The following is a 16951-nucleotide window of genomic DNA, read 5'->3' as shown; positions in this document are numbered from 1 at the left end:
GTGTATGGCCAAGGCCACGAGGCCCAGATGGGATTGAGTTCCCAGACACCCTGTATCTAAGGTGCTAAAACAGGACCCTCATTCATTTGGGGGGAAGTGAGACCTCTCACATGAGCTCAAGGAACAGAAGGGCCCCACACAACATGCTGCAGCCCAGGACCAACCAGATGTTTCCTATGCCTTTATATGCCTGGGGTTCTACTGCACTGTGATGTATACTTTCTGGTGTCACATGAGCTCTGTGGGTTCTGGAATCTCTGAACTTCTCTAGGTATCAGCAAGAACAACGGTCCATGGTAAGTAGCAAGAGCATGAACACAAGCCCGCTTAGCATGCCCTGGTTTCACACAACAGAGCTCCCAACAGATGGGGAGTTATCAACTGGACAGCACATACACGTGGTGTGGGCAGGCTGGGAACGATGTCCGAGAGGCCAGAGCCTGGGCAAGTGAGAGCTGCATTGCCCTTGCCAACCTATGCCACATAGAACCTTATCTGCCACAGCCACAGAGATGATTCTCTATCAGTCACCTGAATCCTATGGTGCTGGGTCCAGGGCAGCTTCCAGGCAGGAAAGAATCCCAAGCATATCAGTTAAGAGCCCTGCTGATGTGTCCATTTCTGATAGATGGGGGGGGGGGGGGGGGGGGGGCAGGGTACTCTCTGGCAGGGTAATCTCATCAGGGTTTCCACAGTGATTGGAATTCCAATATTCAAATTGAGCCCTAGAAATGGCTCACAGCTATCTGTCCCATTTACTGCAGATGAGTCTTATGGCCCCTGCCTTTGTAGAGGCAGGGAAACTTGCTCAGGTCTTTGTCTGAAGAACACTTGGCTGCCTGTGGGAGATGGTAAAGGGAGAGTCCTAGGCCCTGGTAATGTTGTGGGGCAAGACATCAGGATGGCTGTCACAGCTCCAGAGATGGGCTGGCAGGATAGTGCCCAGAAGAAGGGGTTCCAAGGAGGCAGGAAGGTAACTGTGAGGTAGTATCAAGTGACCAGAGTGGTTGCTGACTAGTCAGACTACACAGCAGTACCCATGACCCAAGGGCAGAGGAAGCAGAATCCATGATGGGAAGGGGTGCCCAAAACATGGAAAGGGGCTATGTATGGAGGAAGCCAGGACAGAGGATAATATAGAGTAGGAGGGTGGAACAGTACCAGGAGAAGAAGAGACGGACGGTGTGGCTTTACAGTTGCTCCCAGGACAGAAGGTAGAAGAGGAAGGGGCTCCTAGCCACAGCCCTGTCTCCTCAGGCCCATGGGCCTCCTCAGCCAGCAGCACTGAGTAGGCAGCTCCTACTGGTGCTGGCAGATCAGGCCTGTGCACTGGGTTAGGCTTGGCTCCTGCCCAAGAAAAGTCATTTTGTCTCCAAGCAGATCTAGTTCATAAATAATGAGATAGTAACAGGCATTTATTTGTTCATGATTGCATTTAAATCACCAATTAGGAGCTACATACACTTTTCTTGCCAGTTTGCCAAAAACCTGTTAAAAGTTTTATTAATGTGAGGGATAGGGGAGTAGCTTCCTCTTGTACAGCAAGGCAGGCGGTACCAGGTCATTCTAAGCCACAGAGCCGTAAGATGCTACTCTGAGGGTTAAAGAGACCTTAGACATCCTCAGGCCAAGAATCAGTATAGTCTTCCTCCATGTGGGTCACAGGCCCTGTGCAGCTTTCACCAGCTTCCTGGCTCTAGCCCCCAGTGCAGGTGGCATTGTATTTTCAAAACAAATTTATTACATTTATTTATTAGTGTGTGTGTGAGTGTGTGCGCGCACGAGTTTGTGTCTGTTTGAGTGTGTACACAAGTCTTGTGAGTCAGTTCTCTCCTTTCACTGTGTGGGGTCTGGAAATTGAACTCAGGTTGTCAGGCTAGGCAGCAAGCACCTTGACCCACTGAGCCATCTCAACAGCTGGATGCTGCATTTCCAGAAGCAGCCAGCACATCCTGGGCAAATGGTTGTTTTCTAGTCGGCCTGGAATCTGCCTAAACTGGGGCCTGAAAAAGCATAGCTGGCTTAGGCCCAAACAATGCCCGGGAGCATGCTCCCACCCCTCGCGGCTGTCTGGGTGGCCACACTTGCCCAAACCTAACATTTTTCCTTCTGGAAACAAAAGCTAGAGTTGGGTGCCAGATGGAACGCTCCAGCATCTGTAGGAGGCTCTATGCTCAGGGAGGCCTGGGGAACCAGGGTAGGCAAGGCAGCTACCCTGGGTTTGACCTTGGGATCCTGCTCTCCTGATATAGGATGGGTGCCTTCTACACTCACAACACATACCCCAGATCAGGCTCCTAGACGGTCCTGGGCTCACTGTCCCTCTTCTTAGCCTGAGCAAATTTAAAGAGCTCCTACCTAGGGGCCTTTTCCATCCTGCCTCTCTGTGCTACCATAATGGGGTCTTCCTGAGTGCTTGGGCAGGGACAGTTCCAGCCATGGCTTGTAGACTGTGCACACTGTGTACCTGTGACTTCTGTATCCTTAGGCTGCTGCACTAACCTCCCGAGAATATACCTGTGTGGAGTGTAGTTCCCACCCCTCACGTTTGGGTTTGAACATGGTCCTGGCCCTTTGGTTCCTCATCTCTGGCCATGTGTTGTACCCACAGCTCTGCAAACAGGGCGGCAGCTGATTCTATGGAAAGAAGCCCTGAGATAAGCTTAGTTTACTCTTATAGAAAGCAGAGGGTCCTGGTGCTACAGCCTGGCTCCATCTCCTGTTACTTTGGCCTCATTGCTGTTGGGTTGTGGTTTTCAGATGTCTTTTTCTCCTGTTCCTTTTCTTTTTACTAGCATTTGTAGAACAGCTGGTTTCAGAGAAGGCCTGGATGCCCGGAAGTTCCTCTTTACTTCTTCTTGCCCCCAGACTTGCTCCCATTCTGGCTTGTGAGTTCAGGCTTTATCCTCCCTTCTTAAAGCCCTTGGCCACACCTACCCTCACACAGCTCCAGAATCTTCTGCATTTTCACCGTGTCACAGCTCTGGCCCTGACTGTGGGCTCCTGTTGCTTCAGTTTTCTTCAGTGTGTCACTATATCAGCATCTCTGTTGCCTTTTCCATCAGGCTGACAGTGTACCAAGGCCCCCAATTTCTGGAGGTTCCTCTCTGAATATATATTTTCATGTATATGAATATGTGAACAGACATATATTGTGTGTGTTTGTGTGCACATACATGCAGGACTAGACATAGTCCTAAGTGGCCCTCATCCAGGAACAGTGTTATGCAGAGTACCAAGGTCTGCCTGAGCCTTCCCTGATTTTCACTATTGTCTTGGAAGGATAGGACCTCACATTTGACCAGGCTGTGCCTCAGCCTGAGGCTCCTAGAGATGCAGTGAATCAGGCAGGCTGTAGCCCTGCAGCTCACAGAGTACTGCACCATCACTGGGCCCTCCTTACTGGGGGAGGACACGTGTGTCTGGTTAAGACAAACCCAGTGTCATTAGTGTATGGAAGGAGCTCCAAGGGCTGGTCCTTACCTCATCACTGCCCTTCCCTGGCACAGCAAGCATCCAGCTTAGCTGTCCCCTGGTCAGAACAGAGCTCCTGCAGAAGCCCACACTGTCCAACTGAACTGAGTCCATGATAGCGTTCCTGCCCTCTGCCAAGTCCCACACACACAGCCGCAGGTCCCGGCCCTGGCTGAGGAAGCAAGGGGAGAGGTCTGTGAGACATTGTAGGCATGTATGTACCCACCTGAACCAGCATCTGACCCTTAGCCCTTCAATGCTGGAAAGCTTCACCCCATCCAAGCTGGAGGCCTCCGTGAGGAGGGTTTCTCTCCCAGTGTTCAGCTGAGTTGGCATCCAAGGTGCTGATGCCAGGACATTCAGTAGACTAAAGATGTGGACACTGAGGCATGCACCTATGGCTGGCCTCCTGTCATTCCAGTGCCACTAATGCACCCCTTGTACCCCCTTTCTTTCTGTAAATGGTCTTTAAGGACTCAGAAGTCTCATTCGGGTCTCTTCCAAAGTGTATTTAAGACCTAAATTCACTCTACATGCCATGCAAGCATGTTGACAGCAGCTCTATGAATCATCACCCGGGCTGGAAACAACCCAGCTGCTCTGCAACAAAGAATGGCCAAGTATGCTGTGCCACGGAGTGCCCCTCAGCAAGGGATGGCGCCGACTGCTGACACATGCCACAGCTGGAAGGAAGCTGAGCCGTGACTTGTGAAGTGAAAGAAGCCAGATCTGAAGGTTCTGCAACATGTAACTACACTCCTGTGACATTCAAGAAAAGGAATGGGCGCAGGGATGGAGAACCGTGAGAGAACTGACCACAGTGGCGGCTCTGGGCTTTTTAGGATGGCAGGCTGCTTCCGGTGGCCTTGGGGAAACGGATGCATGACGGCACTATGCCAAACCTGCAGACCCACAGACAGTGTGACTGTCACTGTGCACAGTGAGAACAGCCCCAGCCAGCTACGCAAGAGCCCAGGAACCTATGACGGACTGCACTATGACCGTGTGGATGACAGTGCACTGGGGCAGGAAGCACAGATGGAAGCTGACCCAAGGCACATGGACAAGTGTTGACTGAAGACTGTAGAAACTGTGGCTCTGAGCAGGCCTGGCTCTTTACAGGCGTCAGTTCTGCCTTCTCTGGAAGAGCAAATATGGGGGCCCGTAGTAGACATAAGGATGTTCCTTTCCAAATAGCTGTGACCGCGCTGGTGAACACACAGAACTGTGGGTCAGGTCAGAAGCAAGAGGTCAGTGTAAACATGTGTGTGGCCAGACACATGCAGATAGGAGACATGGTTGAACACAGGTGAATGTGACAGTATGGGCAATGTAGGCCCAGGCGTCCCCCTGTGCCACCCGTGGACAGCCCAGGGGCTCATTGTTTTTCTAAACATAACAACCAGATTTCTGAAGAGATGTTGATGCCAGAGCAGAGGTAAGGAAAAACCAACATGGGTTCAAGTATCTTGCAATATTGGGGAGTAAGGAAGCATTAGCAAATGAAACAAAAGATGTTATCAGCACTGAGCCCTTTAAAAATCCAGGATTCACGGGAGGGGCGGGGCGCAATGGTGCTTGCCTGAAAGAGAGAGACACACAGATCTCTGTGAGTTTGAAGCTAGCCTGGTCTACAAAGCGAGTCCAGGACAACCAAAGCTACACAGAGAAACCCTGTCTTGAAAAAACAAAACAAAACAACAAAAGAAAAAGAAAGAACAAAAGAGGGAAGGGGAACCAGGGACAGTTCTTCCTCCCAGATTCATCAGTTTTGATTAAAGCAAGACTCTACCAACAGGAGGAAGGTGGTACGAGGAAAACAGAGCCCCACGAGAGTATGCAAGCCAGAACCATTTCAGGCAGAAGCCACTGCTGAAAGCTGCCATTAGCCGGAGAAGCCAGGTTTTAGCACCGGCTCGAAGCGGACCTGCTTCTCAGGAACCCAGGAAGTGCTATGGAAATCACAGAGACCCTTGGGCCTCTGCCTCCCCAGTGCTGGGATAAAAGTCCTTGCATTTTAAAGGGCTCACTGCCAACAGCATCTTTTATTTCATTTGTCCTGTTAAGGGATGTCAAGGCCCAGCATGAGGGCTCTTTTCTAAACCACGTGAGACTGCAATTGCTCAGAGATTTTTCAGAGTTTGGAATGTTTGCATCAGCTTCACCAGTTAAACTTCCCTGTTTGGAAAATGGGAAATATGAAAAGCTCTAAAATCTGAAATGTTTTAAGTGCTGATACATGACACTCTAAAACTTTCAGGTTTTTATGCAGGGTGTGGTGGCACTTGCCTTTAATCCCAGCACTCAGGAGGCAGAGACAGACCAATCTCTCTGAGTTCAGGTCCAGCCTGGTCTACAACATAAGGAATTCAGGATGGTCAGAGATACATTGTGAGACCCTGTCTCAAAAATCAACAAAACCAACAAGAAACGAGCTTTCAGATTTTCAGACTGGGGAAATTCAAGTTCTTTGATGTGGGTCCAGCAGATACCACCTACCTATGTAACCAAGGCCAGCCTCACTTGCGAAGGAGCCCCAGGGACCCATGTACTTCTAGCATCACAAGGTTGGCAGTTACTGCACTGGGCTCCCTCCCGAAACCCAGGGCCTCAGTTTCTAAATCTGGGGCATTCTACAGAGTACTTGAGGAGCACTGAGATCATAGGAAATGAGGACCAGGGAACAACCCCCCAAAGCCCACATGCAGCTGCTAGCATTTCCTTCCTGTCTGTGACCTTGGATACTGATGTCAACAGGGCTGAATCTGGAGGGAAAGAACGGAAGGGATGATGGGACAACAGGCTTTACTTGTATCCCACATCAGCAGCACATTCCAGAGGAACTGTGAACCTAAAGAGGCAACAGTGAGCTCTGGAGATAGGTAAGGATGTCGGTGTCTTAGCATAGGCTTCTCCTTGATTCAGGAGCTTAACCACATGGGGACGGTCTGGCCAGTGTGACTCCATTACCAGGAAGACACCCCTAGGAGAGTGAAAATACATGCAAATCCTGTTGCAGAGACAATCTGCAATAGAAGAATACTGGTGCTATCTAAAATATCAAAATGACTTCATGTATCAACTAGAAAAAAATGCAGTCAGTCTACTAGAAAAATGGGCAGAAATCAGTGGTATGCCAAACTCACAGTAATCCTCCTGCCTGGCTTCCTGAGCACTGGGACCAAAGGTGTACATTAAATACCTGGTAGTCTTTTGTTTGTTTGTTTGTTTGTTTTCCTAACTTAGGGAAAACTGATAAATCCATTCTGCTCTCTTTCAAGACACACAGCGGGACAGTACAGCAGTCCTGGGCTGCCACCGACTCCACAGTGGGCAGTGCTACAGTGCTGTCCTTGACTGGGCAGTGGTTACTCAGGTGCCCTACTCAAGGGCTGCACACCCCTGTGCCAGCCTGTAAATATGTGCTTTCACAATGACAAAGTAAAGAAGTGCTGGCTAGTGCAGCTCTTGCGGCCCAGGTGCAACTAGAGCTGGGGGCTCTCCAGCCCTGCTGGAGAGAAAAGCACACAGCCCCTTCCAGGGCCTCTTGGGAGAAACCCAGACCCAAACACAGCTGAGGCCAGGCAGCCTTGGTGGGCTGTGGTCTCAGCACAGTGCAAATGCACCTGGGCATTCCATACCCGCAGCCCCCGCCCTGGCTGGGAGATAGGGTGCTTATGTAAGTGCCCACCCCAGGCTACCCTTCAGGCCTTTCAAGTCAGTTGGCTTGGCCCTGCTTTGTTCATCCCTGTCCCTTTAGCACAGGGTGCTGTGACCTCTGACCACTTCTGAGCCACAACCCCAAGCCTTTCCATTAGCTGCTGGTACCTGCTGGGCTGGTACCAGCTACCTCAGATGGCACCCAGACCTGCCTCATAGCACCAAAGGGCCCCAGGGAAGAAGATAATTCCATCTGACAGGGGCCAGAGCTGTCTGCTTCCCAAAGGCTGGAGATGGCCCTACACTCTCCACAAGCTATAGCTAAGCTGGCCAGATGGCCCCGCCCCTTCGGTTCATTGCCCATTCTGTTCTGGCTAAAAGGATGAACAGAGGCCTGTCAGAGTTCCCAGCATAAATCCCCTGGGACCTCCCTTGTGCCACTGTAACCCACCTGAGGAGCTGGTGTCCCTGGGGCAGTGTCTTCAACCAGGTTACACCCTGTCCACTGTGGCCATTTAGGGTGGCAACCATTCTTCTTGTCTGCAGGCTCCAGATGTGCACCAGGCCACCCTGAGACCTGTTGGAGAGAAGTCAGGCATAGGCAGGGTCAGGGGCTGCAGTCAGTAGGCATCCTGAACTCTCTCCAGGCCAATAGCACACACAACCAGTGAATGAAGACCTGAGCTGGAAGAGACTTGACCTGAACCAAAGGTCAGCCAGGCCTCACTTCCAGCAGAGGTGGCCAGAAGGGTCCAGGGGTGGGGGCAGTGGTGTGGGACAGAGAGACATGACTCTGCTCCTACCAGGAGTTCCAGTCAGGTTCTGAAAGTGAGGCAAGCACAGTCCCCCACCAGCACCTTAGACAGCACCCATGCCCCATGCAGCCTAGAGCTGAACAATGCCCTGGGCTTGGGGCAGGACAGCAGTTACTCACCCTGAGAAAAGGAGCGGGCTTTCTGGAGCTTGGGATGGTAGGCAGAAATGCAGCGTGTTCACAGCTGACTGTGTGCCTCGGAGGACAAATCTGGGACTAGGCGGTGGTGGGAGCAGGGCTGCCATGTGGGTAAATGCAGTCCTGGGGGTACAAGGGAGGACATGAGTGACAGAGAGCTCTATAACCCTTCAGAAGGCAGCTGGAGTGAACATTTAGAAAGCTGTTGGCTCAGTCCCTAACTTTTGTCCCTTCTGGAAAAACAATACTGTTAAAGGATACTGCTTTAGCAAAAACCCTAAGCCAGTTTAATATTATCCCCATATCCACTATTTGCATGCTTTCCGAATGACTGGGGCCTCAGTCTTTACTGTCCATCAGGTAACATCTGCTTACCCTGTTCTACCTTCAGCCGGAGTCACCATACCTGATATCTCCTCTCACCTATTTTCCATGCACATCCTCTACCTGCCGATAACTATGAACCCCTACTTGTCACACTTTGCAGAGTTAGGCCTAATCTCTTTCTCTCATAAGAACCTTGTCCCTATGATGGTCCATGAGTCAGGTACTCAGACTGTCCCCTCCCACAGTGACCCTGCACATTCACAACACTCGTCCTGACATGTACTGGACTGAGTCCTTCCCCAGCAGGCTTCACTCTTGTGCCTCCCTTGGATGCCCTACCCTCTGGAGTCCCTGTTCTTCTCTCCCTAAGTACAGTAATGAGATGCCTGGATGATGAATTCCACTCCTGCCCCATGGCCAGTGTGAGGAGTCTGGGCTGTGCTGCTCTTGCCTTGCATCCAGCTCCAGCACCTACTCCACAGACATGGGCTTGTAAATGAGAGCTGCATGAAGTCCTGAGAGGGCTACAAACAGCCTTACTGATCCTGGCTTGAAGCACCAAAAGTTCTAATTATAACCACTCTGCATAGAATACTCTTTACTTTTGAAGAACTGAAGCAGGACTCTGGGTGAGCTGACCCAGGTTCCTCAAGGCACGTGCCACCAACGGGCAGAGCAGCCAATAAGGGTACATGAGGAAAAGGGCAGGACCAAGTCATCTGGCCATACCTACAGAGGGGCTGTCCCAGCAAAGAGACCACACCTCAAACCACAGCGCTTGTATTTAAGACCTTGCAAAGGAGAAGTTTCCACTGCCCTAGAACACACATTCAACCTTGTCTGCAGTCCACCCTCTCACACCACCCCAGCCCCACAGTTGGCTGTTCTTCACAAGCAGGAGTGGCCCCTAAACCACATCTGGATGAAGGTACAGGGGAAGAAGTCAGAGAGACAGCAGGGGGAGGCAGCTCACCTAACTTGGGGGGAGGGGGCAGTTGCAGCCATCAAAAGAACATGGCAAGGAAAGAATGGGGTAAAAGAGCTAGATAGGATTCTTCCAGAGGGGAGACTGTGCCTTAAGGCTGGTGTGGAATGTGGGAAGAGGGACTACAGGCTGAGGCCACACACAACTGTGAGCAGTGTAGAGGCCAGAGGCAAAGGCTTCTGTAATGAGGGGTCTCCCCAGAGCAATCCCATCAGGGACGCCTTCCACCAGTGTGCCACAGTGCCATTCCTCCATACTATCCTACGCCTTCATCCTTTCTTCTTTGTTATGAGGTATGGGCTCTGAGCCACACCCCAGTGGAAGAAGACATTCAGCAGCCAGATCCAGGCTCACCAGAGAGCACCGGGGCCTATGGAGGGTAGACTAGGAGGATGGGGGTGGGATCAGGGCTGTGCCAGGCCAGTTTGGTCTGTACCCATGCCAGTGGCGAGAGATCAGTCATAAACATGACTACTGACCTGATGCAGGTCCCACCAGGCCAAGCCCTTCCTAACTAATTCTACCCTTGGACCCTGCCTCCCTCAAGGGCTTTCAGAGAAAACAAGGTCTCAGGAATGGATGTACAAACTGCCAAATCCCTTCTTTTCTATTTTTTTTCTTTCAGGGTGAGGGGAGGCAGGGAAAGAGCTTCACCGTCCTCTAAACTTAGAAAGTCATCATTTGGTAAGAGCTGACTAACTCTTTGCAAGTGACTTCTGCTAGAGAGAAACATGATCTCACACTGTTCACAGAAACATGCCCCAAATCACAAATGCTGGAAGAACTGCCCCAAGCAGCTACCCAGAGATTCAGAAGGCAGCTGTTGGTCTCCCAAAGCCCAGCTGTGTTCTCACCAGACACAGGTCCACAGGCCCTAGCTCCACCACTCGCAGGAAAGCTCCAAGGCCAGGATAGGGAATCCCGCCACACGGGTCCAGGCCATGAAGTCTGACAGGCTACCTCTGTAGGCACATGGGTGCAATCCAGATACCACACATACTGCAGCCACGTGTGTATACGCAAACACATAAATGCTCACACTTATACATGCATACATAACCTGCCCCACACACAGATGCACCCCCTTCAGATGCATTCCACATACGAGGGCATATACAGACCCTCAGGCATACACTAAAACACATGTGTTCACTTGTGTTCACATGCACACTCATGAACACATGTGCATAAGAGTTTTCACACACATAACCCTGGGCAGTGCCAGCTGAAGCTCAGCCCACACTTGCCACCTGCCTGCGGCATGGTGGGAGTTTCCAGAACCTTACAGCAGAAGGCTCATTGTGAGGTGATGAAATCAAGGTCTCCTCTATTGTCTCCCCAGAAATGCAGGGAACAAACCCGTCACGTCACGCTGTTACAACAGCTGAAAAGCTCAGGCCAAAATGATGCATCAACAATTAAGGGCTCCATCATTTCAGGCAATTAAAATAAATGCTTTATTTGAAAACTAATTAATTCTACCTACATATTTTTCCTATGACAATATCCTATGATTACTTGATTTATGACATCTAATTATTCTTTATTAATCTAATTGAGAATAATTGTATTATCCTATCTCTCCTGGCCCCTGGCCACTGGCCTCCCGGGGTGGAGGCCGCAGCCCTTGTGCATAGCCCATGCACAGTGCTGCTGTGTGGCTCTACCCCTTCTCTCTTACTCCATGAGTGGGAGGGCAAAAAAATCAGAAAAAAAAAAAAAACCAAAAACAAAACCCAGAGCACACTTTGGTTCTGCCTGTTCTTCAAGATGTCAAAGTGAGACAGATTATTTTAAAAATTTACAGGAGAGACAACCTGGCAATTTGGAAAATGGGTGACCTTTCCTCTGAATGTTACAAATGCCCTAAAAGTGCTGAATGTCCTTGGCCCACACACGGTGGAAAATAACAGCATACACCTGGGCAAATCACAGCAGCCTTTGTCTAGAGGCCTCAGTTATCCTTACTGAGAAGTCCCCTCTCTGTGACTCTATTGGACTGATGGTTTTATGTCAACTTTACATAAGCTAGAATCATCCAGGAAGAAAGAGCCTCAGTTGAGAAAATGCCTCCTTCAGATTGGCCAGTAGGCAAATATGTGGGGGGCATTTTCTTGATTAATGACTGATGTAGGAAGACTCAGTCTGGTGGCTGCCGTACCAGACCTGTGCAGGTGGTCCTGGGTTGCATAATAAAGTAAGCTGAGTAAGCCATGGAGTTATGATAAGTCAGGAAACAGTGTCCCTCCATGGTCTCTTGAGTTCCTGCCTCCAAGTTCCTGCCTTGCTTGAGTTCCTGCCCTGAATCCCCTCTATGACTATCTGAGCACAGGACAAGTAAGCCAAATGAACTCTTTTCTCCCCTGGTTGCTTTTGGTCATGATGTTTTATCACAGCAATGGGAAACAAACTGGGATGGGATATATCCCAAATCAGATCTAAAAAAGATCCAATCTAGCAAAAGGTCACTGGGAAATAGGCTGCCCTGGTACTCTCTTGTGATTACTAGTCACAAAAGGAAAGTGCACCTTTACAATGGAGACATCTAGCTGTCATCACTTTTCCCAAATGATAGAAGCTGGCGCCGCCAATGATAAATAAAGACATTGCTTATCTCCTGATGATATGCGATAAGATATCATGGCACCATCTGCATGAACCCATGCTGACAATGTTTAAACATGAACCTGGCCATGAGGAAACAGGCACATCCAGTCATAGGACACAGCACAAGACAATTAGTATAGGCTTGTGAATATGGCCAAGGTCAAGAGAAACTACAGAAGCAAAAGGACTTTTCTATATTAAAGCAAAATGAAGAGCTATCAAAGGCATCTGGGCAGCTCTCTGAGGCAGAGGCCAGAAGATCTCTGAGTTTGAGCCTGGCCTACAAAGTGAGTTCCAGAAGAGTGAGGGTTACACAGAGACGCCCTGTCTCATCCCCTACCCCAAGAGAGACTGAGAGAAAGAGTTGGGGGGGGGGGTGTGGAGAGAAACTTTAGATACCGGATATTAAATTAAATTATTATTAAATATTTTTAAATTATTAAATTATTATTAAATTACAAACTGGATCAAAACAGAGAAGGCTAGGCTAGGCATGATGGCGGATTCCTTTAATCCCTTCATGCAGGAGACAAAAGCATGTGGATCTCTGTGAGTGTGAGGTCAGCCTGGTCTACATAGAGCTCCAGGCTAGATAGATGGGTTCTAGAGATACCTTCTCTCAAAAAAGGATGGGGTGGGGAAAGAGGTGGGGAGAAAAAAAGGCTAGGATCAGCACGATGGGTCAGTGGAGAAAGGTACTCTTTCCATACAAGCCTGGAAACCTGAGTTGAAACCCAGAACCCACACAGTGGAAAGAGAGAACTCCAGACTTATTCTCCAACCCCTACATGCATGCTACAACCCCCCCCCCCATATCATTCATATACACACAAATAAAGAAACAAATAAATAAGATCAAAAGGAGAGCCATGATTGATATTTGGGGACATCTGATTTTGGAGGTACTAGAGAAAATCTGGGTATGTACAACAGTTCATATGTATTTATTATTATTATTGTGGTATATTTGTTTTAGATTAAAAAAAATTTTTTAGCTGGGCAGTGGTGGCACACACCCTTAATCCCAGCACCTGGAAGGCAAAGGCAGGTAGATCGATGATTTTGAAGCCAGCCTGGTCTATAGAGCAAGTTCCAGGACAGCCAGGGCTACACAGAGAAACCCTGTCTTAAAAAACGAAACAATATTTTTATGTTTGTGGATATTTTGTCTGCATATATGTTTTATGTACCAAATGCACGTCTGGCACCTGCAGAGGTCAGAGAGGGCATTAAAGTCCTGGAACTTGAGTTATGAATGATTGTGAGACACCATGTAGGTACTGGGGACTGAACCTGGATCTTCGGCAAGAATAAGCAATTTTAACCACTAAGCCATTTTTCCATGTCTTAGTCATTTTTTGTTTTTGTACTTGCTGCTGGGTTTTTCGTTTTTTTTTTGTTGTTGGTGGTGGTTTTTCAAGATAGGATTTTTCTGTGGCCTAGACTTGTAGGCCCAGCTGACCTTGAACTCAGAGATCCACCAGCCTCTGTCTCCCTAAGTGCCACCACACCTGGCCTGTTTTGTATTGTAATTTGGTAACAAACTAACAGGGAACATTAAAACCGATCAATAGAAACTCAACATAAAATCAGGAAAAAACCTGAAATAAACCATTAGAAAAGCAGAGACATTCAGGACATAAAGTCCTAGAAATAAGTGAGAGAAGAGATCAGAGAAAAAAAAAAAAAACTTATACACAATGACTGAAAATTTGGGAAAGACAAGCATTCAGTGAGAACACAGAAACTCAAGCCACTGACAAATGCATCATGATTAAACTCTGAAAATGTTAGGAACACAGCAATGGGAGTCAGGGACAGCTAACTGATTTGGTCTCTCTACCCAGAGTGTATGTTTTAAACCAAGTCCCCAGGTAGTGCTGAAGCCTTTCTGTGGCGGTACCCACTTATAATAACCCACACTCACTGTCTAGGGAGCTCTCCCCTTAGGCAGGAATGCCAGTCTCCAGGTCTCCTAGGTGTAAACGGCAGGAGAGAATCTGGTTCCTGAGCGGGTCTCTGGATCCCTGTCTGGTGATGGGCTTCTTCCTCCGGTACACACACATGCCATGATCTCGCCCCCCTACACACACACACCCTGCTCTTCACCAAAGCCCAATACTGGGGCTGCCCACTCCCAAAACTGTTGGCAAAGCAGCCCTGTTGTTCTAGGGTAGCCTCCTTCAAGTGCTTCACTGGAGTAACAGAGACAGAGAACAAATACCCTTGTTAAGCTAGACCGTACTGCACATCTACTCACAAACCTTTACACCTAAGAAAAATTTTACACAGAATGGGTTTCCTGATAGTAAGTCATAAACTTATTCTAAAACAATTCTTGGGTACACACAAAACACATTTATTAAAGATGAATGCAAGACTGCATGCTAATGAATGTGTTTAATTTTATATAAAAATTAAATCTTGCTAGAACATCTGATATTGCAGGGTATATGGAAGCTTCAATGTTTTCAATGTTTTATCACTGTTGATTCTGAGGACACAGCTTTGCATTAATATAGAACAAATTAAAAAAAAAAGAACAAATTGGCAGAAGTATGTTTAGGGTTATTTTAAAAATTGTTGGAAATTCTCTCCCAATACCAAGCTAAATTTTATTAAACAAATTTTATAAGATTCAAATCAACAACTCAAACAAAAATTTTAAAAATTAAGCAAACACAATCCAAATATAATAAACTAATTTGATACTTTCCTGACCAGTAATAATGGTAGGAAAATATTAAATTTTTTTCTTTTCTCTAGCCACCTCTAGGAAGGCTGAGGGGAAATGGCCTGGGTGGATCTAAAAGTTTCTCCTTGTCCCTTCAATGAGCATGAATGGCCTTATTATTTTATATGTATGGATGCTTTGCCTATACATCTGTATACCACATGTGTACCTGGAGTCCACAGAGACTGGAAGTCAGATTCCCTGGAACTAGAGTTATAGATGGTGGAGCTGCCGTGTGGGTGCTGGGAACCAAACCCAGGTCTCCTTGAAGGGCAGCCAATGTTCTTAATCACTGAGCCATCTCTCCAGCCCCTACTAATTATCTTTAAAACCATACAGCCAGGGCTGGAGGGGCTGTTCTTCCAAAGGTCCTGAGTTCAGTTCCCAGCAACCACATGGTGGCTCACAACCACCAATAATGAGATCTGGTGCCCTCTTCTGGTATGCAGATGTACTTGTAGATGGAACATTGTATAAATGATAAATAAATAAAATCTTAAAAAAACAAAAAACCATATAGCCACTACACACACCTTTAATCCCAGCACTCAAGATGTAGAAGTAGGGCTGATTTCATGAGTTCAAAGCCAGCAAGGACTACATAGTGAGTATAGAACAGCCAGGGCTATGTAGAGAGACCCTGTCTCAAAATAATAATAATAATAATAATAATAATAATAATAATAATAATAATAACAACAACAACAACAACAACAACAACAACAACAACACTAGGGCTGAATCTAGGTTCAACAATTTGGAGCACTGGCTGCTTTTGCAGGGGCTCCAGGGTTCAGTTTCTAGCACAGACACAGTGGCTCACAGGCAGCTATAACTCTAATTCAAGGGGATCTGATACCCTCTACTGTCTTCTGTGGGCACTGCACGCATGTGGTGTGTAGACTATTTCAGGCAAAAGACCTCAACAGACGGAGTAAAATTTAAAAATCTTTAACCTTAAGGAAAAAACCAAAAGTATGACATTGTCAGGCTGGGAGGACGGCTCATGGGGCAAGTGCTCTTGTAACAGAAGGATGCAGACTTGAATTCAAGTTTCCAGCAAAGCTGGGAACAGCCACTGCACACCTACACCCCAGTACAGTGGAAAGCAGATAAGGTCCCTGGGCAGGCTGGCAGACAGCTTAGTTCCGAATTTGATAGAGATTATGATTTGATAGGGAATAAGGTTGAGCAGGCTACAACGGGATACCCAGAAGCATCCTGGCTCCCATCTGCACAGGAGCGATGAGGTTGTAAGGCTTTATTTGAAATGAGAAAGACGATGGACCCTGAGAAACCTTAAAAGACAGATGAGTTTATGAAATCCAAAAACACCAGGTGACACTCAGGCACAGTCCACCAGAATCTCTAGGGAACGTCTGAGAGAGCTAGAAACAGCTACTGGAAGAGTCACAGATGCCAGAGCAAACGCCATACCCAGGTCAGGAGCAGCATTACCAGGACCCAGAGAAAGACCCTCTCTCCTCCTCTTCACCAGATGCTCAGCACTGGCACCTGCCAGAGCAGAAACCTGGCAGCCTGACCACGCTGAAACCTGACAAACCTGAGCACTGCACGACTGGAAAAGAAGCTTCAAATCAGATCCATGCAGTGTCCAAAGTCTAAAGAGAAGGCTACACGGGGGCTGGGATCCCGAAGGAGCATGCTAGGTGAGCCTAGAATTGGAGACTCTGCTTCAGCAGATCATCCAGATTGGGACAGCGTCACTAACCCAGCCATCTGCAGGAGGACTGGGAGGAGAGTGCCCAGCAGAGTGCCCACCGCAGAGCAGTGGTCAGTAGGAAGGAATGGAGAGAGTAAGTATAGAATCCAGTATCAGACAAGTGAGTTTTTATACCCCACATCTATTCCTTGTTTATATGATATTAAAAGTCAAGTTAGCAGCCAATGTGGCCCTGTTCTTCTTCCCTATTTTGACTTCATTTCCTCAGCTTTCTTCTTCCTTTTTCTTCTGTGTCTCGCAAAGAACACAATGGGACTGGTCTGCAGGGTCTCTGTGGCTCAGCTCCCTGACACGCTGCAGCTTTGTTCCCTGAGAGAACCTTTACCTCTTTATTCTCAGTTCAGAACATCTTCACCTTCCTTACAGTTCCTCCTACTTACAACCCCCTACATCCCTCAGTCAAGTTCCCATCACGAGCCCGCCTTCCTTCCTTCCTTCCTTCCTTCCTTCCTTCCTTCCTTCCTTCCT

General features: G+C 48.1%; 1 protein-coding gene across 1 annotated transcript in view; it reads right to left on the bottom strand.

The window, feature by feature from the left end:
• Gnb1l (G protein subunit beta 1 like) overlaps positions 1–16951 on the bottom strand; it is a 64882-nt gene that overhangs the window by 22144 nt on the left and 25787 nt on the right. The window contains exons 3-5 of the mRNA XM_055610283.1: positions 8069–8209; positions 7586–7711; positions 3484–3646 (exon numbers count right to left, since the gene is read on the bottom strand). Coding sequence (XP_055466258.1) covers positions 3484–3646; positions 7586–7711; positions 8069–8193 — 414 coding nt within the window. The 5' untranslated portion in view covers positions 8194–8209. The remainder of the gene's footprint in view (positions 1–3483; positions 3647–7585; positions 7712–8068; positions 8210–16951) is intronic.

This window comes from Psammomys obesus, unplaced genomic scaffold (assembly GCF_907164565.1).
Source record: "Psammomys obesus unplaced genomic scaffold, mPsaObe1.curated_primary_1811, whole genome shotgun sequence".
Classification (NCBI taxonomy): Eukaryota; Metazoa; Chordata; class Mammalia; order Rodentia; family Muridae; genus Psammomys; species Psammomys obesus.
This window is presented reverse-complemented; position numbering and strand designations above follow the sequence as displayed.